The sequence below is a fragment of the Eptesicus fuscus genome, chromosome 12, assembly GCF_027574615.1.
Source record: "Eptesicus fuscus isolate TK198812 chromosome 12, DD_ASM_mEF_20220401, whole genome shotgun sequence".
In the NCBI taxonomy this organism is placed as follows: domain Eukaryota; kingdom Metazoa; phylum Chordata; class Mammalia; order Chiroptera; family Vespertilionidae; genus Eptesicus; species Eptesicus fuscus.
The window spans coordinates 70,524,035-70,548,911 of record NC_072484.1 but is presented as its reverse complement, the minus strand read 5'-3'; the positions used below and the strand labels follow the sequence as shown (position 1 = coordinate 70,548,911).

At 47.2% G+C, this 24,877-nt stretch overlaps 1 protein-coding gene across 2 annotated transcripts in view; it reads right to left on the bottom strand.

Moving 5' to 3' along the window:
- Positions 1-24,877, bottom strand: part of PTPRT (protein tyrosine phosphatase receptor type T) — a 929,565-nt gene that overhangs the window by 323,195 nt on the left and 581,493 nt on the right. For both annotated transcript variants that reach the window (XM_054723794.1, XM_054723796.1), the window contains exon 8: positions 9,434-9,730. In XM_054723794.1, the coding sequence (XP_054579769.1) occupies positions 9,434-9,730 (297 nt within the window). The remainder of the gene's footprint in view (positions 1-9,433; positions 9,731-24,877) is intronic.

Genomic DNA, 24,877 nt, shown 5'->3' with positions numbered 1-24,877 from the left:
AACAATGAAGAATTGATATTCAGGACATATGGTCTAATGGTGAACCACATGCAAGTCCTGAGAAACAAAAGAGAGGAAACTCATAGAGTAGAGGAAGTTGGGAGAGCCATTATAAACAAAGAATCTTCCTGTTGGGATCCACCATTGATGTAGCATGAGAGCTCACCTGACAGACCCTCCCAACTCCAATTTAAATGAGTTTCTATCTACTAATCTTTATAGTTTCTTTCTTACGGTTGGACGTTCTTTACATATTCTTGACTGATCCTTTCATTGGCTATCCTATATAATAAAGAGGTAATATGCAAATTGACCCTCACATCCTTGCACAAGATGGCCGCCCCCATGTAGTCAAAGATGGCTGCCACAAGATGGTCAGCAGGGGAGGATAGTTGTAGGTGATCAGGCCAGAAGGGAGGGCAGTTAGGGGTGACCAGACCAGCAGGGGAGGGCAGTTTGGGGTGATGAGGCCTGCAGGGGAGGGTATTTGGGGGGGAACAGGCCGGCAGGGAAGAGCAGTTAGGGGCAACCAGGCCAGCAGGGGAGGGCAGTTGGGAGCGACTGGGCCAGCAGGGGAGGGAAAGGTGGGGGATCCTGGGGCCAGCAGGGGAGGGCAGTTGGGGTGACTGAGCTGGCAGGGCAGGGCAGTTGGAAGCAATTGGGCCAACAGGGGAGCAGTTAGGCATCGATCAACTTGGCAGGGGAGTGGTTAGGGGGTGATCAGGCTGGCAGGCAGGCGAGCGGTTGGGAACCAGCAGTCCCGGATTGTGAGAGGGATGGGATCAGGCCTAAACCGGCAGTCAGACATCTCCTGAGGGGTCCCAGATTGGAGAGGGTGCAGGCTGGGCTGAGGGACACCCACCCCAGTGCATGAATTTCATGCACCGGGCTTCTAGTATGTGCTATAAAAATCTTCTCTTGGTTTGTGTCTTCCCTTTCTCATTATGTTACCTTTGGATAAAGATAAACTCTTCAAAGTTTTTCTTTTATTATATGAGAGAAAGGAAGAGAAAAACAGACTTTGTAATTAGATTGTGGTAATTATTTCACAGTGTATATGTATATTAAATCATCATGTTGTACATATTAAATATATACAATTTCATGTATCAACTATACCTAAAAAAAACTGGGGTAGGGAGAAAGACTTAGTTGCACATGCTGTTGGTACCCCACCCACATGCTAACTATGCTCACTATGAAACCCTGGCTCTCTTCCTGAAGGCTGTGGAAGCAAACTTGGTCTCCACATAGGGTAAGCAAGAAGTGCCAGAAAATTAATGCCCCCAAAACATCCTTCAACCAATGAAAGACAGGAAGTTGATGGTTAAATATCCCAGTGTTCTAACAATTCCACTGGGTTAATTCTGAGATATGTCCTATTAATATTTCCTAAACTACTCAATACTGAAACCCCAGTGCTGCTTATTATTATTATTTCTGTTGTTTACAACCCACTATGGAGTGATACTATTATACAATATACACAAACACAATTAATAGAAAAGTAAAATTAAGTAGTAAATGTGAAATTAAAAACACAGAAAATGCAAGCTCCTTCTTTTTAAAAGCTTAACATTTATTTATGCCATTGTCTTGTCATGGACCAAGAAGAGTTCACCAGTCAGTGCTGGTCCCTGGATTACACTTAGAATGTCACTGTTCTAAACCCCAGTTATTCACCCAGTTATTTTCCTGACTAGAGGCCCGGTGCACAAAAATTTGTGAACTTGGGGGGGGGGGTCCTTCAGCCCAGCCTGTGCCCTCTTGCAGTCCAGGAGCCCTTGGGGGATGTTTGACTGACGGCTCCATGGGGAGTGGGCCTAAGCTGTCAGTCGGATATCCTTAGTGCTGCCGTGGAGGTGGGAGAGGCTCCCGCCACCGCTGCTGTGCTTGCCAACCATGAGCCTGGCTTCTTACTGAGTGGTGCTCCCCCTGTGGGAGCGCACTGACCACCAGGGGGCAGCTCCTGCATTGAGCGTCTGACCACTGGTCGTCAGTGTGGGTCATAGCAACCGGTCATTCTGCTGTTTGCTTGATTTGCATATTAGCCTTTTATTATATAGGATAACACACCTTGTATTGGCTTACTTCTCCTGTCTGATTCAATTCCTTTCTTTCTTACCAGTGTGCCTTAAGCCAACTCTTAAACTACTTGCATTTGAATCCATATATCAGGGCCAGATAAACCCAAACAAAAACAATAAACCTAAACAAAAGGCTTACATAAAAATATTTCCTCTATGCTGAGATCACAAGAATGTTTTCTTAAATTTTCTTCAGTGTTAAATTACACACTTTATAAAATGTCTCCAAACCCACCTGCAATGGTGTTTTCATGTATGGTGTGAGGTAGGGATCCAATTTAAATTCTTCCTCTCTAACCTAGGGCCACTTAATGAAAAAAAAACTTTAGTGGCCAGCCATGCTACCTTTACCTTTCCTCACATTCCCACATATGCATGGGTATATTTCTAGGCTCCCTCTATTTTGTTTAACTGTTCTGGAATCTGCTAACTATCCTTGTGTTGAAACCATATCTTCTTATTAGGAAAGATTTGTAAGTCTTAATATCTGATAGAGCAAGACCTGTAACTTTGTACTTCTTGTTCAAGACTATCTTAGCTATTCTTGCCTTTTCTTCTTGCATATACATTTTTAAATGAGCTTGTAAATTACCAAAAAATGTCTGATTTCTGTATTGAAATAACATAAATTATACATCAATTTGAGAGATAATTTATTTCTTTATATGTCTTTGTAATATTGGGTTTTCCTGCCCATAAACATGGTATACCTCTTAGTTAGGTCTTTAATGTCTTTCAGTGTTTTATGCATTTATATGTACTATGCATACTAAAAGCTTTCATTAGGTTTATTTCTAAATACCATATATTTTATTGCTATTGTAAATAGCATCTTTAAAAATACCACATACTTGTTATTAAATGGAAATGCAGGTGACTTTTTAAATGGTGACTTCTTTGTCAAACATGTTTTAGTCTCTTGTTAATTCTAATAATTTGTGTGCAAATTTCTTTGGGTTATCTAGGTAAATAATCAGAGCACCTGTGGTTAATAATAGTTTCGTTCTTTTCCAATCTTTTAATTGTTGTTTAATTTTCTTGTCTCCAACCACAGCCACCAATACAATATTTAGTAATAATAACATGCATGTTTTCCAATGTTTAAGAAAATGGTTTTGTTATTTCATCCTCAAGTATAGTGTTTGCAGGTTTCTTATAGTTATTGTCCTTTATCAGCTTTAACTGATGCTTTCTCTGTATCTATTTCAGTAATTATATACTTTTGCCCCTCTCTTAGTTTGTTAATGTAGTGAATCACATTAATGGACTAATTAATGTTGAACCAATATTGATTTCCTGAAATAAACCAATCTTTCCCCAGTTGTAAACAGTGCCGGATTGGTTGCTAATGTTTTGTTTGGGGCATTCGCAGCTCATTTCTCTTTTTTTCATAATAAGCTTGTCTGGGTTAGATATCAAGGTTACACTGGTGTCTCGCTAGAGGTGATGATGTGATTTGCCTCATGGTTTAACAAGATCATTGGAGCTGCTGTGCTGAGAAGAATACAGGGGCCAGGGCCTGAAGTAAAAGACCATTTAGGAGACCATGACAACAATCCAGGTTGGAAATCACAGTGGCTGGAACCAAAGAGCTAGCCGGAGAGGCTATAAGCAATGGTCAATGTCTTGTTATACTGAAGGCTGAGTCAGGAGAAAGTACTGGTGGGTGGGGTGTGAGGAGTGATCAGGGCTGCTGCCTCCCACACAGCAAGGGGGTGCCAATCAGAGTGAATACAGGGTAAAGGGTGTTCCCTGCAGTTGTGAGAGCCAGAGCCATGGATGTGATAGAAGCGAGGAATCAAGGTTTTTGACTCAAGCCACTAATAAAATGGAGTGGCCATTCACTAAAATGGAGAAGACTGCGGGGAAGAGAGAGTTTGGTGGTGGCTGAGGGATGATCGGGAGGTTAGCTCTGGACGTGTCTAATTCCAGAGTACTATTAGCAGCCCAGGTGGTTAGGTTGAACAGGCAGTTAAATAAACGACTCTCAGGGGGCAGGGGAGAGGTCTAGCCTGGAAATAACAACGGAGGAAGTCTTTAGCATGTAGGGGGATTTTAAAGCCCAGAGACTGGAGGAAATAATTAGGAGGAAGGAGTGTGGATCGATGGTTAGTAGACTATGCCTGCAGCCAAAGGCAACCAGCTAGCTGTTCAGTAAATAACTTTTTATTGGAACCCTGCTACACCCATTCATTTCTATGGTCAGGGTGAGATCCTTGAAACCGAGATTACAGAAGTATTATAAGTTATTTTAAAAGGGTCCTTTGCCCATGATGAACAGAAATTTTGTAATGACCCCTGGTTTGGTTTTCCCTAGTTACATATCTGTGATTAAAAAGCTGTCTTGCCATTGTCTGATATTGACCACACACCACTTAACACAGGGAGTGCATTAAGTGCTTTCCATGTAGACTTTCATGCAGTACACCTTCAAGTGGCTGGTGGTGTTGTCACCCCCAAGTCACAGATGGGGGCACTACAGTGTGTAGCTGCAACCAATTTAACCAAGGATGCACAGCAAAGTAGTGAATGGAACCTGGATAGAGAGCAGATCCTTCTGTCACTGAGGCATTTTCTGAATCACCCCTTTCTCCCATCGCCTGGTAGACATGTGGGTTCGCAAAGGCTGAGAGGCAGTCACACCACTTGTGAGTGGCAAAGCCAGGAAGTCCCAGCCCTGGGCCGAGGCTTCTTTGCTGCACCATGCCCTGTATAGGTCAGATGTCCTCTACAATGAAGCAGATTCATTCTCTTTTGCTTCAACTGGGTCTTCTTCTTCCTCTCTCTCTCATTGTAAGGAAAAAAAAAAACACACTTCTAGGCGGGGAGATTCCTTCTTTGCTTTATCTTCTAATTCTGTGTTGTATCCCCTTTTTTCTGTATAATTCTTTAATGAATCCACATATATTCCCGTTCCACAATTTCCTTTCTTCTTCTAACAGCATGGAACTTTCCATCCTTTTGACACAGTTCTACAACAAAGGTTAATTACTTTATAATTTCATTCTCTTAAAAAAAAAAGCACACTAAAATTGCTAATTTTAACTGTGCTTCTTGTCAGTGGGTTCATGGAAATTTACTGCAATTAAACCAGATGTTTTCTTGCACCTAAAAGTCAGGTGGTAATTTAAGGGAAATTTTCATTTCAACATAAAGAAAGACAGAGGGGGATCAAGGGAAGGTCCTCCTCTCTTCTCTTCTTTCTTCTCCTCCATTTTCATTTCTGAAAAGTGGGGCTAATGATGGTGAACTTGAGGGTAGTTGTGGGAAGTAACAAACCAGCTTATGTAAAAGCACAAAGTCCTTCACAGTCAACAAAGGTGTCCCTTCCTGCTTATCTGTCTGGGTGATTTCCCCCCTCTTATTACAGGTGCCATGTTTATTACTTGATGGTTTATTATAAAAAGAATCAGAACTAAAGAAAAATCAGAATAATTTGAAAATGGTTCAGAGGCCACCATTAATAAGATTGCTAGTGAGTCTTTTGGAGATAAGACAGATGGAGACAAGTTCAATCTACTTGTGTTTTCCAGCCTTGTGGGAGGAAAAATTTTTTTCTGGATAAATGTTTACATCTTAAGATGTCAAATATATCTTTTTAATGGAACTAGACAGTGGTGAGTTAGTAAACGTCTCACAATAAGCTCTCTGGGAAAAACAAAACACCAATATGTTTGCCGACTTACATGGTGAAAATATCCCTACCATGGCTAATTTCAAGCAATGAATGTGATATCATGAAGCTCAGAGGCAGGAAGAAAAGCTAATGATCAGCTCTTGCAAGCTGATATGGATATTATACGTAGCCTCCCCTTCTTAAACAGTGTATACAAACAGGGCCCTGTGCTATCATGAAAGAGGCATGAACTTTGATGTTCAGATATTCACTCAACAAATAGTTAATGAGCACCTACTATGCATCAGGCAAAAACTAAACATCTATATGCATACACACGGAGATAAAGCAGAGAGAATGTTAGGGAGGTTTTAGCCAGGTATAAGATTGTACATTAGATAGTCAGGAGGAAATATCATGACTAAGATTTGGGGCTTTCCATTTGATACTTGGCCTTTCCATTTGATACTTGGTAACCTTGGACAGGTTCCTGAAACTCTCTGAGCCTCAGGTTTCTCTTCCACACATCTGTGTCAACAGCACCTACATCACAGTGTTTGGCATTGCACGAATGAAGCCTATCAGCAAAATGCCTAGCTCATAGTTAGCATTTGGACACCATGACTGCATGTCTCCTTGCCCTTTATAATATCTCAAGGTCATCTTTATAAACACCAAAAATGTACTGAGCTCTAAGTGAGGGATGCCTTCAGGTCATACTAACGTGTGCATAGCTTCTTCCTGTTGGACTAAATGACGCTGGGCTGCATTACCTATTGTCTTGCTGTCACTGCCTTTTATACTTCTCACTTTTCTCTTCTCCAGACTCCAGGGGCTGCCCCATGCTGCCATGCCTGCACCTATCCCTAGCAACATGCAGCCTCATTCTGGCTTCCGGTGACCTGAGAAGCCAGGTGACTAGGCCTGTTGGAAATGCATATCAAATACAGGTGCTCATTCCTGAGATATGTAAGTCTTCCCTACAATTAAAAGTACATTTAGTATACTAAATGAAATGAGATATGGAGTATATGTGATTCATCGTTTTATATGTCAGTGATAGTAACATATTATATACTACATTATTAATCAGAATCAAATTAATTTTTTTATAATTATTATAAATTATATCGGAGCCTAAATTTCTTTATTGTAAAATAAGAAAAATAATGTTGTTTCCTTGTTCACATTTGGGGCTAAGATTCAATGAACCTGTGTTACTGGTGAAACTGTGGAATGATACATCTAAAGAAGGGTATGTCAACATCTCACAAACTGCATATGCCTTGACCCTTTGGTGCCAGCGATCCCACTTTTAAGAATTTCCCTTGAAAATACACCTCCACAAATACCAAGCAACATGTGCACAAGGCTATTTGCTACAGTACTATTTGTCATAGCAAATGATGGGAACAACCGACGCGTCCCAGGACCCTGCTTGAATACCCACGGCACAGCCACATGCTGAAGTCCCACAAAGGAGGGACATGGTCTACAAAGTGACACGGAGTGAGTTCCAGGATACATTAAGTAAACAAAACCAGAAGATGCAGAGTACACCTATTATGCTATCTTTTATATAAAAAATAAGAGAAGAAAAAATAGTTTGTCCTTTTTTTGTAAGATAAACTATAGGAGAGAGATTCCCGAAATGAATAAAAATGGTTACCTTTCAGCTCAGCCGGTGTTGCTCAGTGATTGAGCATCAACCTATGACCCAGGAGGTCATGATTTGATTCCCGGTCAGAGCACATGCCTGGGTTACAGGCTCGATCCCCAGTAGCGGGTGCAGGAGGCGGCCGATCAATGATTCTCTCTCATCATTGATGTGTCTATCTCTGTCTCCCTCTCTGAAATCAATACAAAAATATATATATTTTTTAAAATGGTTACCTTTCAGGTGTAGATAGAAACAGTGGGGAAAAGGAAGAGTTGGTGGCAATACTCTGAGTGCACCTTTTTATACAGTTTGACTTTTGAACCATGTGCCTGTTTTGATATTAAAAATAATGACCCTAAATAAAAAGGATGAGAGGGAAAGCAAGCCTCAAAATGGACACAAACCAACGTAACTGAGTATCAAATTGATAATATAACCATGAAGAGAGAAGACTGAACCTTGAGCTCAATGTTTTGACTGCCTAAGGAGAGAAAAACTGGTTCATGGACTAGAGCCCGGCTCCAGCCTCGGCCTGTCCTGAGATGAATGGGTCCCACGGAGCCCCTCTCCAGGGGGATGGAACCTCATCCTGGCGGACAGAGGGTCCTGTGCTCTCTGAGACCTTCCTTCAGCCCCGCGGCTCCCAAGGTGGGACCTCAGGAATAGCTGTAAGACTGAGGACTGGTGTCTCGTATGCTGGTGTTTTTAACATGACGATGTCCACACATCTCTGCAGAGTAGGAATTAATGTTTTATTAATGCTGCTTAATTAAAATTTAATTTCAAAGCACTGCTGTGCTCACGTTGTTTTGATAAAGGCTTTGTGAATTTTTTTCCCTGGTGACAAGGAGGAGAAAAGGAGAGGTTGGAGCAGGGCTTAAAGACGGGATTTGGGATTTGCTGCTGCATATGTAGGTAGCCCTCCAACAGCAGACCAAGGTGGGCAGAGCATCAGGGGAAAAAAACCAAACATCCTGAGCTGCTTCGGGATCAAACCCTACCATTCATCTGCTGAGTCTTAAATATTCATGCTGGGTTTCATTCAACCCTGGCTCCTCCCTGTCTAACAACCTGTGGCCACGAGTTGCTAACCCATCCTTGCTCTGCCCCTGCTTCTCAGGTCAGGCACTGACCACACTGCCGTTCCTTGAGCATCTGGGTCACAGTTGCTACCCCAGCTGACGTAGGTGTCTCGAACTCTGGAGAGCTTTCCTAGGGCAGGTGTTTGGTTTCTGAGTTGCTGTACTAGAAGGTCCTTTGTCAATAAATATTTTTTTTCCCTGTGATTTAGTGCAAATGTGACAGCGGCATTTATTAAAAACATACAATCTGCTGGGCATTATCTGAATTCTTTATATACCATCCCTTCTTATGAGCACCACAACCTAGAAGCCACTGGAGATATTTTTATCTCCATGTTATAGATGCAGAAACCCAGGCGCTGAGAGGTTAAGCCACTTGTCCTATGTGTTGCTTAACAAGAGTCCACCTCCTCAAAGGCGGCATTATTCTACCTGCTGGAGGGAGGGGGCTGCGCATTTGTGAAACAATGGAGCCAGCTCTGGGAAAAGGGCTGGAAGCTTTATCAGAGGCCAAGCTCAGGGCCACAGCTCCTGGCTGCAGAGAGAAGCCGGTGTTGGAGGCTGAGGGGATCAGGTTTACAGAAGCAGAACACTCAGATCACCCAGGGAGAGCTGTACCCACAAAAGGTTGAGGTTCACTGCAAGCAGGAAGGTGGGGCCAAGGTGACAGAGGCTGTGTCCCCACTGCCGCTTTTACCTAGAAGTACAGTCTGCGGGGGGTTGCAAGGAGAATAGCTGCAAGGAAGAATTTCCAGGGAGTCAGGAAGGGTTTGTCATGAAGGTGGGCTGTGTACAATGGCAAGTTCTAAGGGAACAGCGCCCCCTGGAGTTGTGCAATGCGTAGTCTGCACTGAAGACCTTGGAAAAGAGCAGATGCAGAGGGGAGATTATAGAAGCAGGAAGAATAAACACCTCAGAACTGACGGGCATGGCCCTGTAGCAGGTCCAACATCCCCCACTCCCAAGTAAGGGCCTTTCCCTGACTCACCGTCCTCCTCTGTCTGCACCACCAGCTCCTCGCTCTCCATCCGGCCCTCGGGGTTGGACAGCAGGAGCCGCAGCCGGATGGTCATGAAGGGCCGCAGACCCCGCAGGGTGTAGTGGGAGGAGGTCTGAATGACCTCCTCGGCCTCGTACTGCTGCTGGTTGAACACGTACTGGTACTGCACCGTGAGGTTGTAGCTGTGGCAGCGGGTCACCGCGTAGCCAAAGGGCTCCCACTGCAGGGTCAGCTGCCGGGCCCGGATGTCCACAATCTCCACGTTCTGCGGGCCGTGCACTGGGTCTGCGGACACAAGCAAGACACAAGAGGAGACTGTCAGGAAGGTGGGGTGGGGGTCCCGTAGAACAGTGGGGAACAGCTCTTCCAGCCTATCGCAACCATTCAGCCACTGCTTCGTGGGTTTTGCCGCCTAGAATACAATTTATGTTCCTATAAATCAAACTCCTTTCTGTTACTTAAACACACGCATCTACAAGAAACCATAACCATATAACAAGGGGAAACATGAATCACCTGATGTAAATAAATGTGAGCCATCAAAATAAATGCAAAATTGTTAAATTCTTAAGGGTTCATCAGGGTACCACGGAAAACCATCTTGGGTACCACCAACAGCACACACAGCACTTTGGGGATGTGCTAAGGAGAAGGTTGCAGGAGTTCTGACCTGCCTTTAATGAGGCCACATCCTTTCCCCTGGGAAACCAGCCCTTCTCTCCAGTTAACCGCACACAAGTGCACATGCTGGACGTGCGACCCAGTGCCTGCGCCTTGGAGTTTCCCTTCCTTTCATTCACAACACAACCCGCCATTTCCTAGCCTTCAACCCTCCTTCTCTCCTGTCCTCCCTTCCCAAACTGGCCCCTCCAGGGACATCATTCTAAAAGCAGATCTGATCACGCATTCTTACCCCCGGGCTGTCTCCCACTCCGTCCCTCCCACTGACCCTGCTCCCAGGCCCCCATCTAGAACATTAGCTCCGAATTACTTCATTATGAATATTCTGTTCCTAATGTATACAAATGAAATAGATGTTTTTGTACAAAACAGATGATAACAAATGAATGTATTTTCTCAATCCCCACAAGCAAAGCTCATTCTAAGGTTTAGGCATTCATTAGAGTAGAAACATAACTTCCTTTGTCATCCGCATCCCCACGAGTTCCGTGTCAGAGTCTCTGTGACAGCAGCTAACACTGGCTAGAGACTGAATCCACAGATGTTCCCCCCAAAGGACTTTACCACGTTATGTAAAAATCTCTGGGTGATTTTTTTAAAATTTGTAAAATGGTGATAATAGTAGCCAATTTCATTCAGAGGAAAAGGGGGAGTCAAGTGAGATGTTGCTTGCAAAGCATTTAGAATTGCACCTGGAACTTAATACACACTCCGTACATGATAGTTTTTCTTTTGCGGTAATAGGAGTAGTAATAAAAATAGCAATAATGTTTCATACACGGTATCTATTCTGAGTGTCTTAGACGTGCCAGTGCCGGGGAGCATCCTTATGCAACATGATGCATCCTAGCATCTCTCTGGTCCCCTCAAAGCATAGGGCAAGGCTGCCTCTGCACCAATGCAGCCATAGGAAGGGGGAGAGGGGTCTTGATGCCCCCGAGTTTCCTGATCTGTCCTGAAGTGCCCGCGACTTGTGTCAGAGCCTTACCAAAACCACTTCAAAGCACTCCTCGTCTGAAAAGGATACCCAGACGTGTCAGCAGCCTGGCAAGCCAGCGCAGACCTGCCCGCGCACTGCTGGGACAGTGGGCAGCCTGGCCCCAGCTCAACGGAGGAGTTCACGGTCACTCTCACAGCCCAATTATCCATGCTCACAGGTCCTTTGTGTAAAGGAGAGCCAGCCTCCCAAAAGCAGGCGGGTGACTTTGAAACTGCGACATTGAACAAGCTGTTGCTGAAGGTCCACTGTGCAGAGCCCACGTGGAACAGAAGGTGGACAGTGCGGTCCCCATAGCTGGGGGGCGGGGGGGGGGTATGATCCGGTGTGGCGGCGGCTGCTGCTTGGCTTAACAACTCACGCTGGCAAGGGGACCATGTACAAGCACAGGGACAGCGAGAGGCTGCTTGCTGGGAGCTCATGAGCATCCCCACCAGCTTGCCCAGCTGGAGTCTTTCTGTTTGTCCAGAGGCCAGAACAGCCCTGGCAGGGAGGCTGCCATCCCTGCTCAGAGCCCATGGAACACTCCTCCTCAGGGTGGGTTTTCAAAGCCAATGCCCAGCCCTGAGAGGGTGAGTGCCCTCAGGCTCCCTCTCCGTCTCATTAGTGACCGAGAACAGGAACATTTAAGCCCCACTGAAGTCCAAGGTTGACACCCATTTTGTCAGATATCTTAAGATACACCACAGCTCATGTTACATATAATTATAGGATCTCCAATACTCGCTGAAAGCACAAACAAAACAAAAAACAAACAGACACCTCTGATGGCCAGCAGCCACAGTGCTGGGCTCTGTCATCTGCATCATCGTGTGACACCACAGGAGAAGGACTGCCAGCCCACTCTACAGATGAATAAACTGAGTCCCGGAGAGGTCCAGGAACTTGTATAGAGTAGCGAGACTAGCAAATGGCAGAGTGGGTTTTGAACTTGTGTCTGTCTGTCTCCACACCTAGTGTGCAAAGTAAGAAGACGTGTCTGACAGAGGGGCCTGAAGGGGAGTGGGCCGGGGCTGCGGGTGCACCTGGGATAAGGTATCCAGCCCCTCCCACCTCTCCCTGGGCAGACGTCTGGCTATTGCTTTCTCATATTGTTAACTGTTTCCTTATATGTTAATCATTTTGCACTGTGACAGGTTTTTGTGTTTGTTTTTTTAATTTTTTAAAATCTTCACCTGAGGATATGTTTTTTATTGCTTTTCAAGAGAGAGGAAGGGGAAGAGAGAGAGAGGCATCAATGTGAGAAACATCGACCAGTTTCCGTGTGTACCCTGACCGGGGAACCCACAACCTAGGTATGTACCCTGACCAGGAATCCAGCCTGCAACCTTTAGTTGTTTGGGATGATACTCCAACCAACTCAACCACCCGGCCAGGCCTGCACTGTGACAGCTTCTTAGAAACTGCCTCTGCTCAGTGGAAGGTAAGTTCCTCAGAGCAGATGATCTCTGCTCCCCCTCCAGCCATGCCCAGCCTGAGACCCAAAGAGGGGACCTCAGCAACTGCCAGTCAAATGGAGGCCCTGTTGTGTAAGTCTCACCATGGCCTGTGAGGACAGCCTGGTCCTAGCCGCACTCTGGAGGAAAGCGAAGGTCTATGAGCTGAAATGGGTGCTCAGAGCCACACGGTCAAATTTGAAGTTCACGAGGGTCCCCGTGTTTTTGTGTCTGATCTGCACCGTGGCACCCTGAGGGATTGGAACCAGGGGAAGGGCATGAACAAGGGGCATGTCACAGCCATCAGCACCGGGAAGGCCTGGGGAGGCTATTGTGAGAAAGCCCGGAACGATCAGCAGGAGTGGCTTGATCTTCAGGAGCCTGGGGTCGCCGCGGTGGGCAAAGACCACTGCCCTGTCCTCTCATCTGCTCTCCGGCTACTACAGCATCCTCCCCATCGCTCACCTGTGCAGGTGAGCACGCAAACACCTCTCTGCTTCTCCGAAAGGAAGGAGCAGGCAGGGGCACCTTTTCAAAGAAGGCAAGAGATGCTGCACGCCTGCCACCGAGCACAGAGACTCCTCCCAGAGCTGGCGGCCAGGGCACAGGAACAGTCATTGTTCCCTCCGAAGCACCTGTGACTGACTGTCACCAGACACACGGGGACTGCGGAGCCAGACAGAGCATGGCCTGAAGCCAGACGCTGGCGCTCATGAGCTGCGTGACCTTGGGCAAGGGCACTTCAGCACTTAGCCTCCACTCCCTCATCTATAAAGGAAAAATTATTGCGCTAATCTCAGAGGGCTGTTAATGAGTATAAAATGAACTGGAGAGAGAGAGAGGAGGAAATTGCCTCTGCCTGACAGTGGGTATCCCTCTTAGACGGGCGGGCCTTGCTTGGAGGGGTGCCTTAAGGACCTTGTTTGGAATGGAAGCTGCATTCCCAGGGCCCTGGCTCAGGGGCTCAGTGGGGCTCAGGCCTCGGAGGAGGAGGAAAATGGATAACCTGGGTTGTTGGGATGGACCAGGAGAGGATGGGTGATCAAGATGGAAGACGGCTGGATGGAGCCCAAGGTGACTGCTCTCTCTGTGACTCCTGGATCTCCCATACAGTCCTCAGAATACAACAAAACGGCTTGTTGCGATTGGACTTCCCGTGGGTTCGAGAAAGGGCTGAGGTTTGCATGACTCACTCAGGCCAAAGGGGATGCCGCCTGGGAACCCACTGACCAGAGGCAAAGGGGACTTGGCAAGGATGTCCATGTGCTATTCCGCCTTGAGCTATGATGTTGGGGGTCCTCCGCTCTGCGGGGGTGAAGAGGCCAAGGAAGTCTCAGTGCGCGTGCACAAGGCAAGGAGGCGGGCCACCCCGCGCAGCAGGCTGTGTTCTGTACGTTCAGGAACTCCCATGCAGAAAGGGAGAGGCAGTGGCTATTTACTGAGCAGTAACCCGGGCAAGGAAGGCACTTGCAGGATGAGAATGCTTCCCCGGCTTAGGGAATGGAGGCCAATGAAGGAACATGACGTACCCAGGGCCACACAGCCAGGTCCCTGGTTCTGGGCTCCCGAGGCACTCTGCACAGATGTCCAGCCCACTCAGCACTTGTCATGCTTTCTAGGAATTGCTTGTTCAGTTACTCATCACTCCTCCCAGCTGCAAGGGACCCTATTCTGTTTGTCCAGAACCCCCAGCACATGGCGCAGGGTCTGCCGAGGGCTAGTTCATGTTTGTTAAAACGAGAGGAACAGATGGGGATCTGCCCTTGGGAGCTGAGCCCAGATCTCCAACTTCACAGTCCCCATTCCGTAGCCTCCAGCAGGCCACCGAGTCTTTAAGGGGAACATGTCTGTTTTTGCATTCCAGCAAGAGGTTGTCCTAAAATCCTAGACAATGAAAACTAGCTTTCAGAACTAGTGTGAGGGAGGCATTCACGCGTTCAATCTGAATCCCTAAACCTCGGCCGCCGGACCCAGCTCCTGCTCCAGGAATAGCCTGCGGCAGGGAGACGCTCAGCTTTCCGTCTGGGTTGGTGCAAACAGGCTGGAAACTGCTGACAACGCCTGTGTGCGCAGTGGAGATTGGTTTTGTTGAATTTACTTTTTCTGTGTAAATACGTCCAAGTCTGGAGCCGATGCTTTCTGCCTCCAGATAAGGCCCCATCCATATGACCTTCTTGAGTAACAGCCTACATACACGCCGCTGAGAGGGCAGGCAGCGGAAGAGAGGGTGGCTCGTCTGGGAGCCGGAAAATCATCCTCTGATGGAAAAACAAATTGCTCATCTTCCGGGTCACGCGCTCTGTGCCCTTAGACTTGGCGACGGGGGCCTGTCCTGAGCCCAGGGCAGTAAGGACCCTCTGATCCTCTTCAGCTGTGGCCTCCTGGACAGGAGTTGTTGGTCCAATGTGTCCCCTTTCCCGACAGGCTTTCGACACTCCTGAGTGCCCTGCCCCAGTGGCTTCAAACTCATTGTGAAGATTTGTTCAAACCTTTCCTCCGTCTGCCCTTCCAAGATCAGACTGTATTCCACCTGTGTGCACCCGTAGGCCCACTGGGTGACAGAAGGATGGCTGTCTGGGGACAAAGCTTGGACGTGAGGACTGCAGTCTCCGGACACATGTGCCTGAGGCCCTTTATGGGGAGGGTGGAGTCAGGTGAAAGGAGAAAGGAGTGGCCCCAGGCCTGTGTTTGTGTTCTCAGTCCCGGCCCACCTGTGTCCTTGCGCACGTTAGGGACAGGAACATGTGCGTGCACGTGTCTGTGTCTGTCTGTGCGTGACTGACCGACTCATGTTTTCAGAGGCTGCTTTGTTTTTGCAGCTGCCTCTGAAGGCAGGTTGGTCCTCCAAAAGTCTGGTCATGTCTCCCCTTTCCTGGTTGGATCTTGCTAAAGCACTGCTGTCAATCTAATACCTGAACCCAACATGCACCCTCCTCCCTCCCAGTCCCCTTCCGCATTTGCATGGCTCTCTCCTTGAGTCCCACCCTCCTAAAGCAGTAATGCATCCCGAGCCCTTCCACACCTCCACACCTCTGCCATGTTCTTCCCTGTGCTTGAGGTGCCACAGGGCAAATTCCTATTCAGTATATTGAAAGCCCAGCTCCAATGCCATCCTTGCCTTGTAACTCTGTCCAAAAGCCTTCCTTGCCTGGGCAGAGTCAATACCTGCTCCACCACCTGCTTCCTTGAACACATTGGCACGCTGCTTCCATTGCTCTTATCAAACTGCAGGCTTCTGTTTGCTTCATGCTCACCTCCCCTGCTGACTTGCTATCCCCTAGATTGCTTCATTTTTATAATTGGAACATCTAGCTGTTTAGTAAATAAATATATATCTAAGAATGAGTAAATAGAGAAAGTAGGGGATGACTGAAGACCAAACCAGCATGAAGGCCCTAATATATACTGCAGGGGAAAAGCCATAAGGAAGCGGGGCGGGGAGGGGGGGGGAGACAGGGCTCTCTTCACACTCCAATTGTTAAGGGTAACCATGTGGTTAAGTTAGACTTTGAGCCTTTTCTGTTCTCTATGGACCCGGTCTCCATCCCTGCTGTCAAAGGCAATAGCTGTGGATTCTCCTAATGACCTCAATCAAGGCAGAACATCTTATTCAAAAAGAACAGCAAAGCAGATTTCCAATTCATGAATTTTCTATGTATTCATCTTTTGCATGTGGAGTTGGCTGTAACATATGTACTGTTCAAAGTTGAACCTAAACTGAGACGATTTGGGGCACGGGGCTGAAAATATGGAGGTGGATAACTTCTACGTAAAATTAATTTTTTTAAAATCCATTTGGAGATGCAATTTGAATTCCTTTCAAATTAAATTGCAATGGAATCCTGGACAGCTGGAAACATTATTGCCAACATAATTTGATACTACAAGAGCAGTATTACATTGACAGATAGTTCGATATGACCATTAATTTGCAATTTCAGCATGGAAACGATACACAGAGAGAAAAAGAGGGAAAGGGAACAAAATTAAGATCCATCTTCTTTCTGACATCATCCAAACCCCACTCACCTGCTTACTTTCCCACACCCCCTGTACTTTATTTCAGATGTTGGGTGGACAGGACTGTGCTGACGATTACCACAGACATTTAGGAAGGTAGGTGAGGACAGGGATTCCGAGGTTTTGGGGATGCTGGTCGTCTCAGTCCAGGGCCTCTGGGTCCTACCAATCCCGACAACCAGAACCATCTGATGCTGGAACATGTCCTCTTGTGAGAAGGTGACCTGGTTGTCACCCCCTTGTGGCAATGCCAGAGAGAAGGTAACTCCTTCACATGTCCACTGGCTTACTCACTAATAAAAGATGCTTGAGCATGGAGGCATCCCGATGTGCTGAAAAGAAGACTGGCTCTGTTATCACCTGGACCTAAAGCCCTATCCCCGTGGTCGGCAAACTCAATAGTCAACAGAGCCAAATATCAACAGTACAACAACTGAAATTTCTTTTGAGAGCCAAATTTTTTAAACTTAAACTTCTTCTAACGCCACTTCTTCAAAATAGACTCGCCCAGGCCGTGGCATTTTGTGGAAGAGCGACACTCAAGGGCCCAAAGAGCCGCATGTGGCTCGCGAGCCGCGGTTTGCCGACCACTGCCCTATCCCATCCCTGTCTGTGCCTCATTTTTGTCATGTGTAAAACATGAATGACACTCCCTGACTTTTAGGGCTACAAGGAGACAGTGTCCACCAAGCCCCATGGCACAACTATACTCCCTCAAATACAACTCCCACCTCCAGAAGGGAGGAAGGCAGGAGAGCCATTGAGGTAGAATGGGAGTCCTGTAGGCTACCGTGGACCCTGGTCTGCTTCTCAATCTAGTCCACTCTGGGTTCATTCTTTTAACCAACTTAGCCAGCGCCCATGAATGCATGTTCAGAGACTGCTGCACCTACTCCTTCCTGTCTACAAACATGTCCTGCACCTCTGAGATGGGCAAGGCATGAGGGATACAGGTGCATGAGACAGACACTTCCTTGCCTTCCTGAGACTGATGTTCTAGAGGGGGATGCAGAGACAACAACTGCGAAGGATGCAAGGATGCCCCTTGATGAGTCCTCGGCAGGGGACGCGCAGGGCTGCCACGCAGCACTTGGCAGAAAGACAGCCTGGCGTCAGAAACTCAGCCGTGCCAATTTCATCACGACGCGGGCACAACCCTTACGTTCTTTTGCATAGAAACCAGAAGCCACCAAAGAAATTGGAGGTGAGTTAAGGTTAATGATTCCCAAACAACTGCATTATTAGGTTATAATAAAAGCAAGTCTCGGGCAAAGTCTCCTACACAGATGAGCATCTATTATACAACTGTTTATTAGTGAGCAGGTGCAAAGCAGGTCAAACAATTTATTCCAAAAATGTCAATGTAGTCCCAGCAATCTGTCCTTGTAGGTGAGCTGGTTACTACTACCTTGCATGAGAAGGTCATCTGTGGCAGTGATGACAGTATTCTCAGGGAGGAGTTGACAATTTTTTTTTTAAAGGTCCAGACAGTAAATACTTTATGCTTTGTGGGTCATACAGTCTCTGTGGCAACCATTCATCTCTGCCCTTGTAGTGCAAAGGCAGGCATAGGCGATAAGCACACAAGTGAGCGAGGCTGTGTTTCAATGAGAGTTGATTTACAAAAACAAGGCCACTGGCGGTAATTTGCCTCCTTTGTTCTAGGGCCAAAATCAATTAGCTACGGTCACATCAGACAACCAGGGATCCCCTCACCCCATGGATGGCACAGGACTGTTTAGGAATCCTGGCTTGGACACCATCCCTAGGGCTAAAGGCCAGAGGACTTCCTGGGTTCCTCTTCTTTGCATAAATCTGGGAAGTACTTTAAAAAATGTGGCCAACCCACATATTATTGAGACCTTCCACTTTACCAATTAGAGTCCATTTATAATACTTATTATTATGCTAAGCAACAGGTCCCTGATTTCAACCACAACAACCAATTCCTGACATTTCCAGTGCTAATTAGCAAAATAAAGGTTGTTGATCAAGGCATCAGAAGCACCTGGGCGCTGTAGCTGTGCCTCTGGAGTATGAGGGCTTTGGACTGGAATACCCAGGATCTTCCCTAACCAGTGTGGTTTTAATTAGAAGGCTGACAGCACTGGGTTATACTAGCTTAACCTACAGCTCCACCATAACATTCCCCTGATGACTATTGGAGAGTGAATCACCAGCAGTGCCATGTGGCATATACAGACCAAGAAAGCTGTCCTGAGGGAGGGGCCTTGGAGGAAGGATGGATAGGATTTAACAGGTGAAGGTGTGGAGGAATGGGGCAGGGAGGGCCAGCAATGGGAGGGTTAACCCCAGGCGAACAAGGCAGCACATTTCACGCCCAACAGACAAGAATCAAGGAGCAAAGGGCCATGGAGATTCTGATGCAGGAGTGGGCAGGAAACAGGGAAAGCCCTCCCTACCACCACCACCACCACATACACACACAGTGATGGGTGAGGCCAGTCTGGGTGTTACACATGGTAACAATCCCTCCTCCCATTCCTAAGAAGTGAGAGTAACAGCTAAGGCAATTATAACAATGTGATATGAGCATTCTTTGCACTGGAAAAATTCAATCTTTTAATAAATACTTTTGAGTTCCTACCATGTACAGGCACCATAAGAGATGTAGAAGTGGACCAAAGAGACAAAAACTCTCTCTGCCCTCCGGGGGCTTATGTTCTAGTGGGAAGGGGTGGTAAACTAAATAAGAAGATTGTATAGTAGGTCAGAGGGCAGTTAGTGATCTAGAGGAAAACCGAACAGGGAAGGGAGATTAGGGGCTCAGGGAAGCTTGTGCCTAAAATTTTACCTCCTTGATTTCAGGTCTTGCCACCAGCTCCTTGACCTTTTCTGATCTTTCCTCTTCCTTTATACTGAAGTTCTTACTCTTTTCCTGAACATAGTTTAGCTTGAAATATTTATTGAGCACCTATGGGGTGGTAGGCTGAGTGTTGGGGACATAGTGTTAAAAATAGATGCGACGGATGGTTCCCAGGTGGGATAGGAAGGGGGATGGGTGAAAAGGGTAAAGTGATTAAAAAGTACAAGTTGGCAGTTACAGAATAGTCATGGGGATGTAAAGTACAATATAGGGAATACTGTCGATAATATTCTAATAACTACGTATGGTGCCTGGTAGGTGGGTACTAGACTTATTGGGGAGATCGCTTCATAAGTTAGATAAATGTCCAACCACTATGCTGCACACTTGAAACTAACATAATATTGACTATCAAGTGTATTTGTAAATTAAAAAAAATTAAATATATATATGGTTCCAACAAACCACATCTCTGCTCCACCACCTGGCTCCATGCTAGTTCTGCCAACAGGAGGCGGTAGAGGGAGCCTTGCAGGCTGAGGAGGAGAAAGAGTTAGCTGGCATGGCTCCACCATCACTTCTCCCTGGGAGGTCCATTCTGACACAACAGTTGGATCTAGTTTGCAGTTTCTCCAACACTTAAAGAGCCAGCCTCACTGCAGAACCTCAGAGACACCAGCATCAGCCAAAAAGCGCTCCCTCTTCCAATCCTCCAATGTTCAGAATCCCAGCCTGTTCTCTCATGTTCTCTTCACCTTTTAGGTTTCCTAGCTAATGCTTTACATGTACTTACCCAGAGCTTTCCAGACTTTCTCTGTTCACGGTGCCCTCGGTATTTTGGTAATTTTTTTCATAGGTTTTTAACCAAAGAAATACCTAACAGTTTCCTTCATTAGTTAGACCAGTGGTCGGCAAACTCATTAGTCAACAGAGCAGCAAACCGTGGCTAGAGAGCCACATGTGACTCGCGAGCCGCAGTTTGCTGACCACTGAGTTAGACCAAGCAACTTAAGTATTTACAGCTTAACAACCTAACAGTGGTTTGAGAAAACTATACACACAAATCAAAGGAAAAACAGTTCACTTCCGTTCTTAAATAAGCACAATTACTCACTAATGGGATGCGTGCCTCTGTTGACCACTGAACAACTTCTCAGGCTGGATGGAGCTGAGACACGGCGCTGTGGCCTGGTCCACACGGGACTTTGTGAAACACTTGCCTTTCATCACGGCATCTACCAGAAGCCCGGCTTTGCAGGGACATAATGTCACCGAAAGGAACGGAGCCCAACCTCATGTTGAAACGGTGGGCCTTCTCAACTTAGTAGTTTGTATGGTGTCGCACAGGTGACACTGTGTGTTCCATGATCATTTAAAGTTAAAAATGGAAATGCCCTCCCATGGTGCCTTCGTGAATGCTGTGGTGTCCTGGGCTGCCTCGACACAGTTGAGAACCACAATTATTAACAACTAGTAGCCCTGCGCACGAATTCGTGCGTGAGTAGCTTGCTGCCGCTTGCCTCAGCTGGCCACCCGCCCACCGCTGCTGGTAGCTCTCCACTGCTTATAGCTCGCTGCCCCACCCTCCTGGAGCTCCCCCCTCCCCCCCCTGCAACCCCTCACAGCTCGTTGCCCTGCCCTCCTGTAGCTCCCCCCACCCCCCTGCCCCCCGCAACCCCTCATAGCTTGCTGCCCTGCCCCCTTCCTGTAGCTCTCCGCCCCCTGCTTGTAGCTCGCTGCCCCACCCTCCTGCTGATCCTTGATCTGGTCGTTACACTGTCGGTCATTACGCCTCAGTGCGTAACAGATAACTCGCATATTCCTCTCTTATTATATAGGACTTTTTATAGGCAATCCACTCTGTTAAAATAACTTGGCATGACTTATCTCTGAAGAAGGCCTTGACTCATGCCAGATCCCACTGTCTGAAATTCATGAACATTCTGCGGCCCCACCCTTCCTATCCATTCTGCCTGGGTAGCCCTGCCCACAGACCTGATGGCCTCGCTGGCTGCACTCTGCTTCCCCGCTCTAGCTCAGACCTGGGCGTCCCCCTCCGCCCTGCCCGGAAGCAGCCACCTGGATGCTGGTCGGCTGCACCTCTTACCAAGTCCCCTGCTCAGGGCTCAAATGGCAGGAGGAATTACATGGACACAGGCACAAGATTGCAGCCTGGAAAGAAAAGCTTTCGGATGTTTAAAAATTACTTTTGTGGCAGAGGAAATCAGGTTGGACAGAGAGAAGCCATTTCTCAATTACATGGTTTCAGTTTCCAGAGAAAGGAGAGGAGTTTCGGGGTGGGAGTGGGGAGGAGGAGGCGAGCACAGCGCATCTTCCAGCTTCACTTCAATTCACACTTAATTCGTGGCAAGACCACTTGTCCACTGGGGGGGCGGGGGCAGGGGAAGGCTGGCGAACGAATAAATCTGAAATATCTGTGATGGGCAGAAGCCATCTAGTGTTGGGCCAGGTGAGGTGTTTAGCATTCTGAGCACTTCCCTTCTCCTCGGGAACACTGGCCGAGAACAGCATGGGCTCTGGAATTAGGAACAGTCTTCGGTGGAGCTAATTTGCCATCACTGCGAGGCTGATGAGAAGCCATGGGTAAATCGAATTATTTCCAGAATATGTAAAACAAACAACCTGAAGGATTATCTCCTGGACCCGGATAGCCCCTCTCCCAGAACCACTACTCCCTTCCCGCTCAGTGGCTTTTTAGTCAGATCTGTGGCTTTTCAAAGCGGAGGCAGCTCATAACTGTGAACCCCACCCCAGGACAGCCTTGATCTCCCAAGGAACGGCATTAATCTGTAGCCACTACTCAGGACTGCTGGACCTTGACGAGCCCCGCTGCGTCAGCAGCCCCAGAAATGCCTACCCAGCTTTTTTATGATGTCCAAAGCGTTATTCTTTGAAATGTACAAGAGTATCATTAAATTGAAGGGAAAAATTCAAACAAAGACCACTGTCAGTGAGAGGAGGCTTATTCTCTGTCGCGTCTCATTGGGGATTCACCTAGACAATGAGAAAGGGCACGTGACAGAGTGAGAGCTGCCTACTGCAGTCACCTAGAGGCAAAAGACCAAGAAGAGAACCCCTGTGGGAGAGGGGACAGCGGGCCAGCGGATCAAAGACCCATCCACCCTCGGGTGTCTGCCTCGCTCATGTGGGAAGCAAGCTCTGGCCTTGCTGAGCACCTCTCAGCAAAGGCGCCGGGCTAACATGTACGTCTAGTCTCCTGGCTGACCCCTTTAATAGAGGGTGGTGGCCCCGCACCATGACATTGTGAGACACAATCATAGCACAGGCTCGTGCACAAGCCGCTAAAGGATAATTCCTCACATCAGAATCGCGAAGAGATCAGCATCCTTCTCCTTGATTTTCACCTTTGATCTTCCCTTCTAAAGCTGCCCCTGAAAAATGTGCCTTCCTGTCAGCGTCATCAGTCACAAGGCCCTTCCTACATTTCCCCTCCCCTCCATCTGCAAATAGTGTTGCTCCTGTGCCCAATATTTTCTCTCTCTCTCTCCTCCGACCACCAAGACTTACTGATGAACGTATGACCTTGAGTCAATCATTTTACCCTTTCTGAGCCCCAATTTCATAACATTGGAAGGTATGATTCTTGTGAGATAGCAATGAAATGATATGTGCTCCTTTATTAGTGGGATGCTGCTGGGTAACATACCCCCTAACTCAGTAGTTCACAAGAACAGGCAGTTATTCTTGAGCTCATGCGTCTGTTTGTCTAACCGAGGCTGGGCTCAGCCAGGCGTGGCTCCAGGCTGAGGACTGTGGTCAGGTCTGCTCCCTGTGTTTATTCCAGAGCTCATCTCTAAGGCCATGTGCTTTCCAGGATCGATGCCCCAGAGCCAAGCTAACCGATGCAAGAGCTCTTCAGGCCTCCCTCATGTCGTGTGTGCTAACACCATACCCATGAAAGCCAGCCACTGAGTAAGACCAACACCAATGGGGCCATGCCTCCCACTGTGGTGCAGTAGGAGTGGGGGAGGTGAATACGGCTGAGTGATAACCCAAACTGTCACAGCACATATGAGTTTATGTTCTGGTTAGCCTGACCAGCCAGCACTTTTTCATGTAGCACAGACGTGGTCCCCTGTGGGGAGGAAATTCTGACTTTGAGTCAGATCTTTGGGGAGGCAGAAGATTCTGCTGTCACACAAAGTGTATGCCGTTTCCTGATCTACTAGTATCTCCATTTGGACTATGATGTGATTTGTCCCTGTGAAAGAAGGGCAGAAGAGAAAGCACACTGGCATTTTGAAATCCTTCTGAATCTCCACAGGAACCTTCGGATTCACCAGCCCAATTGGTCAGGTAAGTTATTCCTGCCCTCACCTCCCAATGCTGGCTCAGACTATACCCCAATACATACCCTGATATCCTCTGCCTCAAATCAAAACTCCTGTGATATGCAAAATAATGCCCCCCCCACCCCCACAAAGATGCTAAGACCCAGAACCTGCTACCTTATGTAGCAAAAGAAACACTGTGGATGCAATCAAGTTAAGGAAAATTATCCTGGATTATCTGGGAGGGCTAGATGTACTCACAGGGTCCTTATAAGAGAGAAGCAGGAGGTCAGAGAGGAGAGAGAATGCTATGCTGCTGGCTTTGAAGACGGAGGAAGGGGCCATGAGCCAAGAAATCGAGGCAGCCTCTACAAACTGGAAAAGGCCAGGGGACAGGGCCTGCCTGCAAGCCCCCAGGAACACAGCCCTGCAGACCTATTTGAGACTTCAGACCTCCAGAATAATGCGATGGTGTTGTTTTAATCCCTGTTAGTGCTGACTTGTTATAGCAGCCAGGGGAAACTAATACAACCCTCTGTTACTGTTCTGCTTATTTCTGTATTTTTCACCCACTCTCTTCACTCTCATTGCCTTTCCTTAATAGACACACATTATATTTCACATACGGTCCTTGGCTTGAACGGATTCTTGTAAAACGCATGGCATTGTTTAGTATGCATGTACATCATTATGTAAACAGGAACGTCCTAGAGCTCCTTTACATCACTCAGCACTCGGCTTTAACATCCACCCACGCTGCTGTGCACCTAGTCCATCACTCCAATCACTGCACAATGTTCCATGGCGTCTGTCCTCCATGATTTACCCACCTGCTCCCACGGAGGGACAAGCGGTTTCCAACTCATCAACCAGAAATGGTGCTGCAGCAGACTTCAGGAAGCCCTCCTAGATTTGTGTGGCTTTCGCTGGGGAAGATAGTCCTAGGAACGGATGGACTAACTGACTTATTGGGTATGTATGAACTTAATTCAACCAAGTACTCCCAGATTGCTTCTAGAATAGTTGCACCCAAACTCTTAGTTGTATGTGCAGGTTCCTGTGCACTCAGTCCATGGCAACAATTAGCATTATCCAATTTTTAAAATTTTCATCACCTGCAAGTATTTTCCCCATTACTATGTTAATTTGCATTTCTCT